The following is a 16,177-nucleotide window of genomic DNA, read 5'->3' as shown; positions in this document are numbered from 1 at the left end:
AATGATCCAGATTTTAATTTATATTTAAATAAAATAATTTTAAGATAAGTAAAATATTATTTCCTTCATATTCTAGTATTAATAAGAGAGAATCTTAACTCCATAGTTTTTATTTTAAACTCTATTTTATTTCAATAATATTAATTAACTATTACTAAAGTTTAGATTGATAAAAGTGTAGCTGGTGTAAATCAAGGGGGCGACCTATGATTTATGGAGGTCATGTTCTTGCGAAGAATTCATAGCATAATTTGGTTATTTTATTTGCATTGTTATTAATAAATGAGAATTTAATTCTCCTGTAGTCTTGGGATTTATGTTTATTTTTCATTCAAGTATTTTAATATTTAATTTGATTTATTTTGGGATTGAGAAATTATTTATTTCCTTGTAATTTGGCATAATAGTGGCTAAGTGGTGTAGCATAAACAAGGTGGCATGAAAATAGGAACAATGTAACAATTTCAGAACCAACTTGTAGCTATACTTAAGGGATGAAGAGAAGATGATCAAATCCACTCAAGCAAGGGAATTCTATGATTAATTCGGTGAGATTAATTAGAGGATTTTTTCAAGGCTAATTCAATTTCAAATCGTCAACAACTCAATCCAACCGAAATTGATCATATCAAATTAGATTAGGCTTACTATGATTATATTAGTTAGGATTTTATCTTCAAATTTCAATTTGTTAAATTAGATCTTATCTTTATCTTTTCAGCAAGGCAAATATGTCTATTTATGTAATTGAATTGTCATTAATAAAGTTAAGTTGAATTTTGAGTAAATTTGAACTGTTTTCGTTGATAGCACTTCTCCTAAATCTAGGTTGGTCGTGACCACCATTGTTGTTCTTATCAAGCATACTTCCATGCTTGTGGTGCTTCCCCCTCCTAATCTTTTCCATTTCCCTCACCAAAACAACCCCAACTTCCCACATTCACCAAAAACGAATTATAGTTTAAAAAGCTCAAGACTTCAAGCTAAAACGATCCTACTTCTAAGGCAGCCCTCTAAAGATTGTCATCAGTAGCATTGTTGCTTCACATTAAATATCTAATTATATGTTAAAAAACTAGTAAAATTATTAATTGGAAAATATGTTATATTATTATTACATTATTTTTTTCTTTCTAAAAAGGTTCTTTATTTAGATGTATGAAATTAGGATGGTGCTATTAACACTTCAATTTACTTAATATACACTTCTGTTTTATAATTTTGAATTACTTCCCAAATTAGCGTTATTTAAACTTTCCTGAAATTATCTTTTTTTCTTACTTTATATTTATATATTATAATTGTCAATTTACACTTCATTACTGTACAAATAATATAATAAAAAGTTATACAGTTATTAACAGCTAGGAATGATGGAAAATCGGCATGTTATTATATTCTCACATCAATCTCAAATAGTTATCTTTCCATTATATAGCATCTACTATAGGATTTGATTTGATTTTTTAACAATAAAAAATATAAACTTTAATATTTACTCATCAACCACATCAATCCCAAACTATTACTTCTTTAATTGTCTAATGCCAACGGTACGATTTATTTTTTTAGAGTATAATAATATCAATATATTATATCATTTATCATAATTAAAAATTAAAAATAAATATTAGATAATATAATGATATGTCTAATCCCAAATTATTGATATTTATCTTTTTCTAAAATATGGAGAGATTATTTTGGGATTTGAGATTTTTGGGATGAGTTAAATTTGATTGAGTTTTATCTATTGTTTTGATATCGAAACACTATTGAGAGGAGAGAGAAGTTGAGTTCATAATATGTGGCCGTGATGGGTGCCATTATATATGCAACGTGCAGATGCAACCATTAATAATTAATAACATAAATACAACTACACCAATAAATATATATATATATATATAACTCTAATTAATTATAAGCAATTATTATTGTGAGAATGGAGAAAGAAGAGTTTATGTGTCATGCTTCAACCTTTCTTCTTCCACTGCTTGAGAAGGAGAATAACACTTCCACTTTAGAATTACTTACCAAATATGCTCTTATCATTCTTAACCAACCCCTTCCAACATTCACTCCTATGCTTTGGAACCATGGTATATATATATTTATATTTATATATACATCATTAATATTATTATTATTATTCATGAATATTCTTCTTTATTTATATGTTTTGTGTAATGTAATGAATATATGTAATACAGCACAGGTTCGAGTTTGTGCAGATGGAGGTGCTAATCGTCTCTATCATGGAATGCCTCATCTTTTCACTAATCAACATTCTGAACTTATTCAAACTAGGTTGCTTAATTCACTCTTTATCATTATAACTGATGTTTGCGTAGCTCGCAACAATTATAAGTAGCAAATAGCACGAGATAATTTTTACTGGTTGAGTCACGATCAGGACAAATTTCAACAATAACTATTAGCTAGGAAGATAAAATGTTACATATATAATATGGGGTGTTTATTATTTAAAATAATATAACTCTTTTGTCTTTGTGGGGTTGAACTGAACTCATATATAATTATATACCATGTTTTTATATTAAAGATTTTCAGATTATGAACTATTCCCTCATGCATTATTATTTTAACTATATGTATTTGATGTAGTTTTGTTTGCTAATTCATTCATTATTATATGTGCAACATCTTTATATCTTCCTATATGAGTGGTTTCAATGAATAGTTACATTTTTTTGGTCCAAAAATATTTCTTTGTACAATTTTTTCTTTAAGTATTGATGTCAATGGATTAAGCTCTTCAAATGAACATTGTTGGCTAGTCTTGTTATCATTCAACCTCTAATAGAGGAGTTCAATTGCTGAAGAATTGGGTCAGACTATAAACAATGCAGAATGTGAATAGCAACTCTGCATAAAGCATATTTTGAACAAAAATTCTAATCAAGTGTTATATCAATGAAGCTAACAAAGCAAATAAAAATCATTATTAGAATACATACACTGGAGCCTTTGGATGCTGATATAGAGAGGATGATGCACTAAGAGGATTCAAATTCAATTTTGATTCTTTTGTATGCTGCAGCCAATTAATGTTTTGCCTTTGTCATCATGTTTTTCTATCTTGATTCTTCCTTAGAGATTTCCTTCTATATTAACTTGCTAGTTCTATCAGGTTCGTGCCTGACGCAATCAAAGGCGACATGGATTCAATCCAGACAGAAGTACTTGACTTCTATAGAAACCTGGTACTATTTCCCTCTATCTGTTTGTCTTAATTATGTATATAAAGGGGAGCCCTGTGCACGAGGCTCTCGGGTCTGAGAAGGGCAGCTTTGCCTTCGCAAACAAAGAAACTGTTTCCAGGATTTGAATATGTGACTCATGGAATATTATGTGCATGTAATGGGGAAAAAATAAGTTCAATTCTCCACATTTTGGTTCACAGAAATTGCCATTTTGTTCCTATTTGTTACTCTCATATATCAAAATTTTCCATAAATCATGTTGATGATCTTATGCTAGTTTTATGCTTGCAGGGAACTAAGATAATAGATGAATCTCATGATCAGGATACCACTGATTTACACAAATGCATAACCTATATACTTGAACTCACACCAGATGTTGATAAATCAAAAGTAAGTTGAATATTATCTCTGGCTATACATTTTTATGAAAATACCATTGGGTTAACAGTGCAATAATTGCAGAAATTCAAAGTTGTTTTCGAGTTTTTGTGGAATTAATCAAGTTGGGCACTCTTCAACTTTGTTGTTTGTTTTTTACTCTCTTCTTCGTTACTTATGGCAGCTATGCATTCTTGTTGTTGGCGCACTTGGAGGCCGATTTGATCATGAAATTGGAAATATTAATGTGCTATGCAGTTTCTCTGGCACTAGAATTATCCTTCTATCTGATGATTGCCTCATTCACCTTCTTCCAAAGAATCATCATCACAAAATCTTTATTCAATCTTCTGTTGAGGGTCCACATTGTGGATTAATCCCAATTGGGATGCCATGTGGAAGTTCTACAACCACTGGACTCCAATGGGATCTTGGTAAGTATATCATTGTTTATTAATACCTTAATGTTTCCATTGGTGCCCGACAATATTCGGGACATAGTTTGAGACAACAGATTCTTGTTCCTCGTATACAGCATGCAGCAATAATATTGGATGAACAAAGTATAAATTTGATCTTTGTAGCAGTGATGTTCTTATTCATTTTCTTTTTTACATTGTAGTACTCTTCTTTGTCATTTAGTGTAATGTTAATGTGTTATTTTATATGTTTCAGATAATACAGAGATGAAGTTTGGTGGTTTAGTAAGCACATCAAATATTGTAAAAGGGGATATAGTAACAGTGCAATCAGATTCAGATCTTCTTTGGACTATTTCTTTCAAGAAACTCTAGTTCTTAAAGTGTTGCTTATTTCACTCATATCATATGTTCAACATTTTATTTCATTAATTCAGTTAACTGTGAGAAATTGTGTGATGTGTAAAATTATATTCCTAATTAACATTATTTGTTTTGATATATGTAATATATATTATGGCTCAGTTTGATGAAGTGAGAGATTGAGGGAAGAGATAATATAACTAAAATTGTGTGATCCACATGGTTACATGTTCTTATATATCAAAAATACTCTCATTCCCCACTATATCATTTCTCTCCCACGTGTCTGTATATGTATACACACTGTGACTTTGTGAGTGTAAAAATTTATACATATTCACTATTTATTTGATCATTTAATTATAAAATAACAATATATAGAACTTATACATTGTCATGAAATACATTTTTTTTCCCTACTTTGTCTTTTACACCAAATTAGTCATTTTCTCCTCGTTTTTTTTCATACAACCGAAGGGAGAAAAAATCTGTTTTTTCAATTCTACCTTAAGAGTTGTTATATGGTTTGTGAGGTATATATTTTAATGCTTCAAATTGGGAAAATTGGATTAAACCAATAAAACCCGAGTATAGCCTTATTAAACTAGGTAAATTAATTTACATTTAATGTGTTGTTAACAATAGGGATCCTTCATTAATTAATGGAGAAAATCCATACTTATTGTTAACCTACATAAAAATTGTCAGGTTTTCCAAAATAATACAACTCAAATTTGAACCTCTTTTACTATAATGAGTGACACATAATCTTTCCTTATACCAATGCATTTAATGAGACAAAAATACTCAAAAGTATTATATTTTCCATATCCTAGTTCTGATATTTCATCATTCCCACCACAACCTAAATTTTAATAGCACTGACCCCCAAGTTATTGTAATTTGCCTAAATAACCAAACAAAATTGTAATTTGCCGAAATAACCAAAACAATTTGTAATTTTCCTAAATAAGCAAATAAATTTGTAATTTGCCTCTCTTATAAAGTAACGGTTTGGTTCCCGCTAAAAATTGATGAGGGTTTTGTGTTTGGTGAGTGCGATCAAACACGAAAAGTGTTAATCGATTGTGGGGTTTGAGAAACAATGTCAGTTCAATTCGAAAAGACGATAAAGCCCATCGACAAGGGTATCGTTCATCGAATATGCGCCGGTCAAGTCATCACCGACCTCTCCTCCGCCGTCAAGGAACTAGTCGAAAACAGCCTCGACGCCGCCGCCACCACCATCGAAATCAACCTCAAAGACTACGGCCAACAATCCCTTCAGGTCATCGATAACGGCAATGGCATTTCCCCTCTCAATTTCAAGGTCCATTCTCCTTCTATTTCCTCACATTGTAATTCAAAACGACGCCGTTTAACAACAACTTAGGGTTTTATTATAAATGATTTCAGGTTCTCGCGCTTAAACATCATACTTCAAAATTAGAGGGATTTCATGATCTTCAATCTCTTACTACTTATGGATTTAGAGGTGAGGCTCTCAGTTCTATTGCTGCTATGGCGAACTTGAGTGTTGAAACTAGAACCGTGAATGAATCAATTGGTTCAAACTTGAGTTTTGACCATTCTGGTGTTCTGATTTCTGAATCCAAAATTGCACGCAAAGTTGGCACTACTGTTACTGTTAAAAACTTGTTCTCCAATTTGCCTGTTCGCAGCAAAGAATTTAGTCGTAATGTTCGCAGGGAATATGGCAAGTTGGTTTCTCTCTTGAATGTGAGTTTCTGTTTTTATTTTGTGTTGCCAAGTTCTGTCATTATATACTATACTGTATCATGCTTAAGTCTAATTCACTTTCTTTTTATAGTCATGTCATGTTTTTTTTAGAAAAAGAAGCTTAATCCCATAGAACTATTTTGAATAATCAATTGTAGTCAAAGGATAAAGTTTGGAAGGGTTTAAACTTTAAGGTGGCTTTAGAAGAGCTTATAGAGAACTTATTTGGGCTTATGAGAACAACTTATTTTATAAGCTGATGAGCTTCCTATAAGCTCATTTTAGCTTATTTTAATAAGCTTATCGTAACAACTTAAGTAAATAAATTTGTTTAGCTTATTTAGAAAAGGATTACTATTAAGTGGTTAATTAAGTTGTTTACCTAAACACATCCTCTTGTCGGTTGGTTCCCAAAAATTGAGGTGCATGCATCTGCCTTCTTAAAATGTGGCATCATGGTTAAGGCAAGGTATGCCTTTAGTGCCTTTTTCTTACCTGTAACAGCTAAAAAGGAAAAAGAAAAGTCCAGCCATCTAATTGTCATGCTTTCATTTCCTTTTCAATGCTTTTGGATTTTTGTTTTAGTTTATCCTTATTGTTTTCCTGAAATCCTTGCACCCTCTTCCCGTTCCAAGAATTTGTTAATCTGATGATCTTATTTTGCTAATAAATTTTCAGGCATATGCCCTTATAGCAAATGGTGTTCGCTTTGTCTGCACCAACACGACTGGAAAAAATGCAAGGTCAGTGGTACTTAAGACGCAAGGAAATGGTTCTCTTAAAGATAACATCATCACAGTGCTTGGCATAAACACTTTCAGCTGCTTAGAGTCTGTCAGTATATCTTTATCTGATAGTTGCAAAGTTGATGGTTTTCTTTCCAAGTCTGGACAGGGTAATGGACGCAGTTTGGGAGATAGGCAGTATTTTTTTGTAAACGGCAGGCCAGTGGATATGCCTAAAGTCAGCAAACTTTTGAATGAAATATATAAAGGTGCAAACTCTAAACAATATCCCATTGCAATCTTAAGTTTTACAGTTCCTACAAGAGCATATGATGTCAATGTGACTCCTGATAAGAGGAAAATATTTATTTCTGAAGAAAGTTCCATATTGCAAGCCCTGAGAGAGGGTTTACAAAAAGTTTATTCTCCTAGTGATGTTTTTTATTCTGTTAACAAAGTTGAGCAGCCTGCTGCAGAAGAAGACAGCGTTGAATTGTTTTCTTCTCAAAGGAAGTCCTGTACCATAATTAAAACCTCTTGTCCAATTAGCAGTCTTCGTCGGGAAGAGGATAATACTGAGAGCAGTAATAGTATTATTTCTCAGGATGAGCATATGGAGGAGCATAATAGTGATTGTGACAATGGTAGTGTTTCTCAGGATGAGGATAACAATGGTAGAAATACTGGGCATGTAACTCATTCCGACAATGCTTCTGAATTTGCTGTTGATGATCAGCACTTACATTTGAAAGAAGGGTTAATTCCTGAGAATGAAGGGAGTTTAATGAGCCCAGAGTTCACACTTAGAGCGCACACTGCTCTAAAAGATGATAAGAGAACAATACGATCAAGACAAACTAGAAGTATTATACTTGATCAAGCTGCTCATGTCTCAAGGACAGTTGAGAACGGGGCTACTTCTAATAATTATTCATATAATCATTCAAGACATGTTCAGTCAACTCTTAACAAATTTGTTACTGTAAATAAAAGAAGTTATGATAACACCATTACAGCTTTATCTGAAGTGCCTGTCCTTAGAAGTCAAGGTTCTCATTGTCAAATGAGGTCTACAAATACCGAAAGGCGTAACCTGATTCCAAGCTCACCTTATTTTGAGCAAATTGATGGATCTGCTAAGGCGAATCAAGGTCCTCATTGTCAACTGAAAACTGCAAATACTGAAAGACATAACCTGATTACAAGATCACCTTATTTTGAGCAAATTGATGGAACTGCTGAGGCGAGCGAGGTTAAATCTTTGCAGCAACTTAACCCAGATAACACCATCATCCACAACTGCAAAAATTCGATTTCTTCTGGATGTGATTATACTGACAAAGAGCCTAATATGGTATGAAGGTTTTCTGTTAAACGTTCCAAAACTTTGTCTGAGTTGCTACAATTTCACTTCTTAATGCATAGTATTGCTTGTGAAACTGATATATATATATACACACACTGATGCATACAACTATTTTATATTTTATCATTTATAGTGCCGATTATAAAAAATTAGAATCACTATTTAGTCACGAAGTTCCAAGTAGGAAATTTGATATTAATGCCTCTGCCTCATATTTGTTGTGCATTTTTCATGTTGCTTTCTCTAAGGAGAAGGTTAATCCTCCTTTCTTCTGTACTGTTTCCTTCTTTCCAATGAATTTCTTCTTTTGCCCTAATTCCAAAAAGAAAGTGGTGGAAATTATTAAAAATAAAAACCTGCTATTCTTTCTTGCTATAGATTTCATGTATGCCTGTGCTGATTTACAGGAGTTAGATGAAGTGAATAGCATATCTCTAGCTGACACAGCATCAGTTCCCCCGTCTAGAAATGATCTTATCAGTACTACAGAGCATGTTTTGGAATCAGATACTCCATTACATTCATCTCCAGCACAGTTAAAGTCCCCTAGGTCTTTCGATTGGATAATTTCTGAGGTGCAATTTTCTTTTCAATACCTTACGAAAAGGAGAGATAAGAGGCTTTCTTCATTGCCATCCAGTAAACATAGATGTGGAAAAGCTGATGTCAAAAGGTTTGTCTTCCGGTGACCTTTGTATGAAATAGGAAAATCACTTTGTGCTGACTCTTTCTCATGATTATTTGTAGCTGCTATACAGCTGCAACTCTGAAGCTTTCACAACTGGAAACTGAAGAGCAGAAAGAAAAGGCTTTAGCTTTAGCAACTACTGAACTGGAAAAACTTTTCAAGAAGGAATACTTCAGAAGCATGAAGGTTCTATTGTCATATTATATGACTTATAAATTTTTTAATATTGCTAGGTCTTTTATCTCTTCATTTGGAAGGCTGGTCTTATTGTGAATGGTTATCACTGTGTTGTTTGGCTGTTTACTATCTCAGTAATTACTTAGTAGTGAAACTAAGTTGTTTAGGCATTTTTCAGATATATTTTCCTCTATAGAACAGTCATTTTGTTTTTGGAATGAGTCCGCATATCTAATATTCTAATCCACCATGCCAAAATCACATTCAAATTTGTAGCTGTTCCTTGATCACACACTCACTTTTAGGTTACAGATTTACTGTAATCACTTGCTAATTACTAACTATAAGACATTATGTTTTAATAGGTGATTGGGCAATTCAATCTCGGATTTATCATTGGTAAATTGGATCAAGACTTATTCATCGTAGATCAGGTAATTTCCAATATTTAATTTGCAGTTTCTTTTGCCATCCGCTTTAATGATTTGTCTGTATAAACACATTCTCTTCGAAATTTAGCAAGAGGATGCCCTTATAATGGGGAATAATTATTAGAGAATAGATAATTTCAAATATCTGATTTTAAATTTTCAAAATTAGATATTTGAAATTCAAATATCTAATTTTTTTTACAGAACATAATTTTTAATGGGGATAATTATTAGAGAATGGGAATGATAGGCTTAGTTTGCTAAATAGGACTTGGAGTTTCAGTTAGGTTAGTTACAGAAGCTGTTAGATGACAGTTGTATTCCAGCTCTATAAAAGGGTGACCTAGTGTCCAAAGCTCTCACCTAGTGGGGTATGGGGAGGGTAGATGTACTATATAAGTCAGCTCTATTAGCAAAGCCCTCTTCCTATCATGTAATTGTTATCTTCTCATGATAAGAAATAACAGAGTTATCTCTTTCGCTTTACTTCTACTATGCTTCATATTTTACAATAATCTATTTTCAGCATGCTGCTGATGAGAAGTACAATTTTGAGCGTCTATCACAATCAACCATCTTGAACCAACAGCCTTTGTTTAGGTGAGGAGATTCTATCATTGTTCTTTTATAATCATTATATTATGGGCATTATTTTGGTACCCATCTTTTTTTCTTGGGTATGGGACCCATCGAGTATTTCATTTGCTTAGACTGTCAACAACATGGTAAAAGGATATTGCTGATTCTGATGCAAACTTGTGGGAAGGTAAAGGTAAACAAACTTGCTGAGTTCAGAGTGCTTAGAGTAGAAGCTTAGTTTTTTTCAAGCACTATTACTGTAAATGGACGATATATTTTCCGCACTGCTTAGATAGGACATATATAGTAGTTTCCCTCTTTTCTTTATTTGTTCATGATCTAAACTCTACAAAGGTCTGAACCATTGTCCCAAATTACATATGTAGGCCAATGAGGTTGGAGCTATCCCTTGAAGAAGAAATAGTTGCTTCAATGCACATGGATATAATCAGGTATAAATAGAGCCTTCTTGATTGTTTCATAAACTAGATTTTGTTGCAGGATCTCAGTATCCATCCTGCATCAATTAGACTGTTTATGTTACTGTTTACTATTGCCAGTACACAGATGTTGCTGCACCTTTGTCTTTTACTTTTTCATTTAATTAACTGGATTGTCTGAATGGACTTCCCAGATGGTTGTCTTCTGCTTATTGGTACACCAATATTGTTTGAACTGGTCCCTCTTGCATTGCCGGTTGCTTTTGTCCATGGAAGTTTCATTGAAATTGAATTTATTGTTTTAGTTATGAAATTTAATTCATTTTTCATCCTATCCCTGTGTTTTTAAGGTTTTAGTGACATATATTTGCATTTCATGAAAATTTTCAGGAAGAATGGATTTACTTTGGAAGAGGATCCAGATGCACTGCCTGGATGCCGTTATAAGTTAACGTCTGTCCCCTTCAGTAAAAACATAACGTTTGGAGTTGAAGGTAGTTCCTTGAATCCTGTAGATTTTAGCTATTGATTAAGTTGGGGGATTTTCTTGGTTTATATGACATGGCAGGTCAAGGAAAAGCCTTTACTAACATAGCCTGAATTGGAATGTAATGCAATTTGATTGATCATGTGAGCTAGTATTAAGAACACAGTTTAGGATCTTAGCAATTCTGTAGGTTTTCCATTTTCTGATGTCCTTGGTATTTCAAATCTGCAACTGAATAATTGGTAAAACCCTCATCAAATTTATGATACATGATAAATCTACAAACTAAAATTTAGTACGGATTTACTGTTCTGCATTAACAAGCTTTATGATGTCCAATTAACTGTCCCATCATGGCTAAACTTAAGAAAAACTTGAAGCAAAGGTCTGCGGTTCCTTCTTCACCTTTGAAATCATAATGTACTTATTATTGCTTTCCATTCCATGATAGCAGCATTTTAATAAATAAAAAAAATTCAAATTTGGGCACCCTTAAACTTATGCATATTTAAATGTTGTTAATGCCTAGGGCACTTTTCTTGTGCCTGATTACTCCTATAAGAGTTTGTTTATGAATTATTTGCTCATAGAATGACACACACATGTTGAAGTGATTACTGTTTACTGATAGGCAATTTTCCTAACAGATGTTAAGGAGCTGATCTCTACCCTGTCTGATGAGCATGGGGAATGTTCCATTATTGGTAGTTATAAATTGGACACCTCAGGCTCTATTTGCCCTTCGAGAGTTCGTGCAATGTTGGCTTCGCGTGCATGTCAATCATCAACTATGGTTGGTGATCCACTTGATAGAAATGAAATGCAGAAGGTGATTAATTGTTACTTTGAGCACCACTCTTTTTCTTTTCATTAAATACACAAACACATCGAAAAAATGATGCAAAAGTGAACTGAGAAGCATCTGGTCTAGTGAGACTCTATATCTGATTGTGTAGCTTTCTGTAATTGTTTCAGATACTGGAGCATTTGGCTAAACTAAAATCACCATGGAATTGTCCCCACGGCAGGCCAACCATGCGCCATCTAATCGACTTGACCACAATTCATAAGAACTCAGAACTAACAATGTAGAGATGTAGAATCGTTATGAACTTTTGCTCTAATTGCCATTGCAACATCTGAAGTTCAGTATGTAACTTATTTTGTACAATTACTATGTACAAAGTGTTCGTCCTTTTTGAAAGAACATGCTTTTGATGCAATGGTGCTGAGTTTCTTATTGGGCAGTTTTACCTCTTGATATTGCGTTCATTTGCTAATGGTATCTGTTAAATGTTTTAGCTGTCTATAATTTCCTCGTTTTATTGCAATTATTAGTACCCACTCACCTTTCTGAATTCTGTCCCTAAGCATTTGGAATACCAAAGCAAGAGTGTAAATATGAAAATAATATTTTAATATTGGCACAACATATTTTGTGTAAGTTTTATACGTATTTATAATTTTAATAAGGGATTTCTTCTCAAGTTTTTTTCATAATTTACCATTCGAGGCAACCGATTGTAAGAAAAAATAATTTGAAGTATAATATAAGGGGAGAAACATGTGAATCTATATATGTTAATTAATTGAGTACAACGATCTTAACTATTCAGCATCTTCAATGATTTCTCAAATTTTAGTCAGCCAGCTATAAATCCTACGTAGGATAGCATGAAAGTTTTTTTCTATCAAGTATTAAGGCAATTGAATTGTCAAAAAATCTAATGTCCAAGTGACCCAGGGGATAATCCAACAATTGTACTATTGAAAAACAAATAAGCTTTTTAAAAATTGAATTAAATGAATATCTACCCTGAAATATTCAGCAATATTTTTAAATAAGCTTTTATTAATTTATGACATTTTTTTAATCATTTAAAAAACGTAAAAAAAAAGTGCAGGTTGAGGAGGCTTCATAGTAACAATGAATAAACAAAAATGAGAAGAGACAGTGACTTCACACTTACACAACTTAGTTTGCAATAGCACTTGATAAATGATTCATTGGTTGATCGAAAGCATTGAATATTATTGGAGTAGGTTTGAATTATTGTATTTAAATTAGAGAAGAAAAGAAAGAGATCAACACAGCATCGATCAACCTCTCTCTCTCTTTCTCTCTCTCTATCTCTCTCTCTATCTCTTTCTCTCTCTCTATCTCTATCTCTTTCTCTCTCTCTATCTCTATCTCTCTCTCTCTCTCTATCTATCTCTATCTATCTCTATCTCTATCTATCTTCACAATAAAACGATTTACGTAATCACACAGCATTGCCACTTCAACCTCCGATTTACGTAATCACACAGCATTGCCACTTCAACCTACGATTTACGACATGGTATGTCACTCTTTCTCTCTCTGTTTCTCAAAGTTCATTACTTTTTTAACCTACAACTAATGGGTACCTAAATCTATTAGTGTTGATTCAATGTTAATTTTGCCCTTATTTTCTTGTATTGTTGCAGTTGCCCCTTTCTCTTCTCAAAACTGCCCAAGGGCATCCAATGGTAAGTGACCCCTTTTGCTCTATTTTACAATTTAACCTAACTTATCTAAGTTTTTAGTTTTTAAATTTTGAATTTTTGAATATTGTATCAGTTGGTGGAACTGAAAAATGGGGAGACATATAACGGGCATTTGGTTAATTGTGATACATGGATGAATATCCATCTCAGAGAAGTTATCTGCACCTCTAAAGTAATGTTCTTTTGCTATTTATTTTGTATTAATCATCTCTTTGTATGTTATCTCTTTTACAAATTATAGCGTTTTATTGAATTTGATGATGTAGGATGGAGATAGATTTTGGCGTATGCCTGAATGCTACATTCGTGGCAACACGATTAAGTACCTTCGAGTTCCTGATGAGGTACGTAGCAGCGGTTCAGTTTTTTTAGGCTTTCAATGATAAGGGTTACAATTTTTCACTTGATGTCATTGGGTCATAGTTATACATGCATTTAACCACTCATCTAGTTTCATTGCCTTTTATTTTAGGTTATTGACAAAGTTCAGGAAGAAACCAAGAGTCGCACTGGTAAGCCTTGTTCTGACTTTTAGCTGGTTGTTCATATTGATATTTAAACTTACCAAATGATTTAAGGGAAAAAAGTTAGGCTGATTCCTATGCTGTCATTATAAAGATGCATATTGTTTTGTTCTTTCTGAACCTAGCAGTTTCCGAGCTAAACTTGTTTCTATTTTAGATCATCAAATAACAATTTCATTACTGTGAACTGGTTATGTTTATGTACATAGTAGGGTTGTTGTTCATGTAGTCTTTTCCAGTTACAAAAAACTAGAAAGTTCTTTGATTTACGTAACCCTATTCAGATCGCAAACCTCCTGGTGTGGGACGTGGAAGGGGAAGAGGAGGTAGCCAGGATGGTCCTGGTGGACGTCCAGCAAAAGGAATTGGGCGTGGCATTGACGAAGGTGGAGCTAGAGGGCAAGGAGGAAGCCGAGGAGGAAGGGGTGGCATAGGTGGAAAGCCCGGTGGAAACAGAGGTAAATCATCCCTTTCATTGTTCCAAAGTTCGTTCACTGCATGCATGTATACCAACTGTTAATTTTTTGGCTTACAACAACTGATATGAATTTTTTTTTGGCTTCTATCCTCAAAATTCTTATGAAAGTGTTCAAAGTAGTCCATGCTATTCTGCATTTATTTTGCCTGGATGAACTCCTGATGAATTCGTCAATGTAAAAAGTAAATTATTACTAAGGGAACTCGGTCTTATTTTCCCTTGTTTTGATGTTTAAGGGAAAGATGGGATATGGGAGGTTAAGTTATAGTAGAGAGAAAGTATATGTCAGTAAATTAAATCCCAATGTGGTCCATCTCTGTGTTGGAATCTTATATCATAGACCCGAGGGTATTATATGTGATTCAGTAAATAACTAATATAAAATAAATCACGTTCCCCATTCTTACATCCCATCCCAACATGTTAGTGCCATAGATCTTGTGAATGAATCGCGTTCAATATTTTTGCTTCTTCTGATAGGTGCAGGGCGAGGCAGAGGTTGATTTGAGTAAGTGATGTTGGAACTACTGCAGTTTGATGAGTTGCTACTTTTAGAGGCATTGGTGCTCGTTCATCAGATTTGACCAATCGTGTTTCCTGTGCATACTTGGATTTTATTTTTTCGATGTTTTTCTTGCGCTTATGGTCTCAAAAATGGCGATATTATAGAATTTATCAAAGCTTCTATGCTAACAATATTTTATAATGCCTCCTCTATGGTAAACTTGCTTTTGTATGTTAGTTATTGAATAGTAAATACTCTCCAACTTTGGTATGTTTGGAAGTCCTCCTTCCCAAACTTGAATTCATGTTCCAATTATTATGAAGGCTTAGTATAGGATATTATTCATTTTGTCATGTTCAATCTTTGTTCTTGCCACTGCTGAAGCCTGAACTAATAGACAAAATAATTTGCTTAGCATGGCATAAATTCAGGTTGTTTGTAGTGTATAGTAGTGATAAAAAATTATGTTTCCTGGTATAACTTTTTGGTACATCGGAAATGATAAAAACAAAATCGAAGAAGAAATATTCATCTCTGCAATTGTTGTTGCACCAATAGGAGCAAGCTCCCAATACTGCAGACCTGAATCGGATTATGCTGTGGTTTTGATTGTTTAATTTATGCACACAACCTCAACTGATTTGTTTTTTTCTTGCATGCATTCTAATATTTCCCTTCCATATTATTATGCATTGAATTTAACATCACGCAGTGATGTTTCTATGATAGTATCTATGCTCTTAGCACTAGATTTTTCACTCCTTACCTTTTATAATAACATCATTATCTTTTACTTTGAAGTAGATTAAATTCACCTGTTTTCATAATCCTAGTTTGAATTATAGTTTGAGAAAAAAAATATATACATTTACAATGTGTAAGAGTTTTTTATACTGTCACTGTATCATTTATCATTTATATAAAAGTAATACAAATAAATTATGGATAATACACTTTTAATTTAGGTGACCAATATCTACATTATCATAATCTTTTTTCCCGTTCATGCTGAATACACAATATATCTAACCATTTTACAAAAAGAATTGTTATAAGAAAAAAATTAAGGAGAGTTTGATAATTTAGTAATATTAACTTTCAGATCTTAATTAGCTGAT

At 33.0% G+C, this 16,177-nt stretch overlaps 3 protein-coding genes across 6 annotated transcripts; all 3 read left to right on the top strand.

Annotated features, from left to right (window-relative positions):
• On the top strand, window positions 1,910-4,551 carry LOC109346588 (thiamine pyrophosphokinase 1-like). Of its 2 annotated transcripts, none has more exons than XM_019586221.1 (6): window positions 1,910-2,102; window positions 2,214-2,310; window positions 3,155-3,227; window positions 3,519-3,620; window positions 3,793-4,042; window positions 4,284-4,551. In XM_019586221.1, exons 1-6 carry the CDS (start codon window positions 1,946-1,948, stop codon window positions 4,400-4,402), a joined length of 798 nt encoding a protein of 265 aa, XP_019441766.1. In that variant the 5' UTR covers window positions 1,910-1,945; the 3' UTR covers window positions 4,403-4,551. The 2 variants fall into 2 exon arrangements, with proteins under 2 accessions (XP_019441766.1, XP_019441767.1); XM_019586222.1 differs by having other exon boundaries at window positions 1,935-2,102; window positions 2,219-2,310.
• On the top strand, window positions 5,422-12,381 carry LOC109346587 (DNA mismatch repair protein PMS1). Its single transcript, XM_019586219.1, has 11 exons — window positions 5,422-5,720; window positions 5,807-6,130; window positions 6,809-8,209; window positions 8,629-8,894; window positions 8,969-9,095; window positions 9,452-9,520; window positions 10,044-10,117; window positions 10,483-10,548; window positions 10,927-11,030; window positions 11,671-11,852; window positions 11,999-12,381. Exons 1-11 carry the CDS (start codon window positions 5,496-5,498, stop codon window positions 12,113-12,115), a joined length of 2,955 nt encoding a protein of 984 aa, XP_019441764.1. The 5' UTR covers window positions 5,422-5,495; the 3' UTR covers window positions 12,116-12,381.
• LOC109346589 (sm-like protein LSM4) lies at window positions 13,229-15,416 on the top strand. 3 transcript variants are annotated; one of them, XM_019586224.1, is made up of 7 exons: window positions 13,229-13,326; window positions 13,492-13,534; window positions 13,626-13,724; window positions 13,819-13,896; window positions 14,025-14,064; window positions 14,361-14,534; window positions 15,035-15,416. In XM_019586224.1, coding segments are annotated over exons 1-7 (459 nt in total). In that variant the 5' UTR covers window positions 13,229-13,324; the 3' UTR covers window positions 15,058-15,416. The 3 variants fall into 3 exon arrangements, with proteins under 3 accessions (XP_019441769.1, XP_019441770.1, XP_019441768.1); XM_019586225.1 differs by having other exon boundaries at window positions 13,237-13,365; window positions 13,493-13,534; window positions 15,041-15,416; XM_019586223.1 differs by having other exon boundaries at window positions 13,246-13,365; window positions 13,493-13,534.

The sequence above is a fragment of the Lupinus angustifolius genome, chromosome LG04, assembly GCF_001865875.1.
Source record: "Lupinus angustifolius cultivar Tanjil chromosome LG04, LupAngTanjil_v1.0, whole genome shotgun sequence".
NCBI classification, from domain to species: Eukaryota; Viridiplantae; Streptophyta; class Magnoliopsida; order Fabales; family Fabaceae; genus Lupinus; species Lupinus angustifolius.
This window is presented reverse-complemented; position numbering and strand designations above follow the sequence as displayed.

Excerpts from the sequence above, each read along its gene's own strand:
- LOC109346589 (XM_019586224.1), top strand. Across the intron at positions 13,897-14,024 it reads ACCTTCGAGTTCCTGATGAG|GTTATTGACAAAGTTCAGGA; the intron begins GTACGTAGCAGC and ends CTTTTATTTTAG. Across the intron at positions 14,065-14,360 it reads AGAAACCAAGAGTCGCACTG|ATCGCAAACCTCCTGGTGTG; the intron begins GTAAGCCTTGTT and ends AACCCTATTCAG.
- LOC109346587 (XM_019586219.1), top strand. The coding sequence starts at position 5,496 with ATGTCAGTTCAATTCGAAAAGACGATAAAGCCCATCGACAAGGGTATC. Across the intron at positions 8,895-8,968 it reads GGAAAAGCTGATGTCAAAAG|CTGCTATACAGCTGCAACTC; the intron begins GTTTGTCTTCCG and ends GATTATTTGTAG. Across the intron at positions 9,521-10,043 it reads ACTTATTCATCGTAGATCAG|CATGCTGCTGATGAGAAGTA; the intron begins GTAATTTCCAAT and ends ATCTATTTTCAG.
- LOC109346588 (XM_019586221.1), top strand. The coding sequence starts at position 1,946 with ATGGAGAAAGAAGAGTTTATGTGTCATGCTTCAACCTTTCTTCTTCCA. Across the intron at positions 2,103-2,213 it reads TCCTATGCTTTGGAACCATG|CACAGGTTCGAGTTTGTGCA; the intron begins GTATATATATAT and ends TATGTAATACAG. Across the intron at positions 2,311-3,154 it reads TCTGAACTTATTCAAACTAG|GTTCGTGCCTGACGCAATCA; the intron begins GTTGCTTAATTC and ends TAGTTCTATCAG.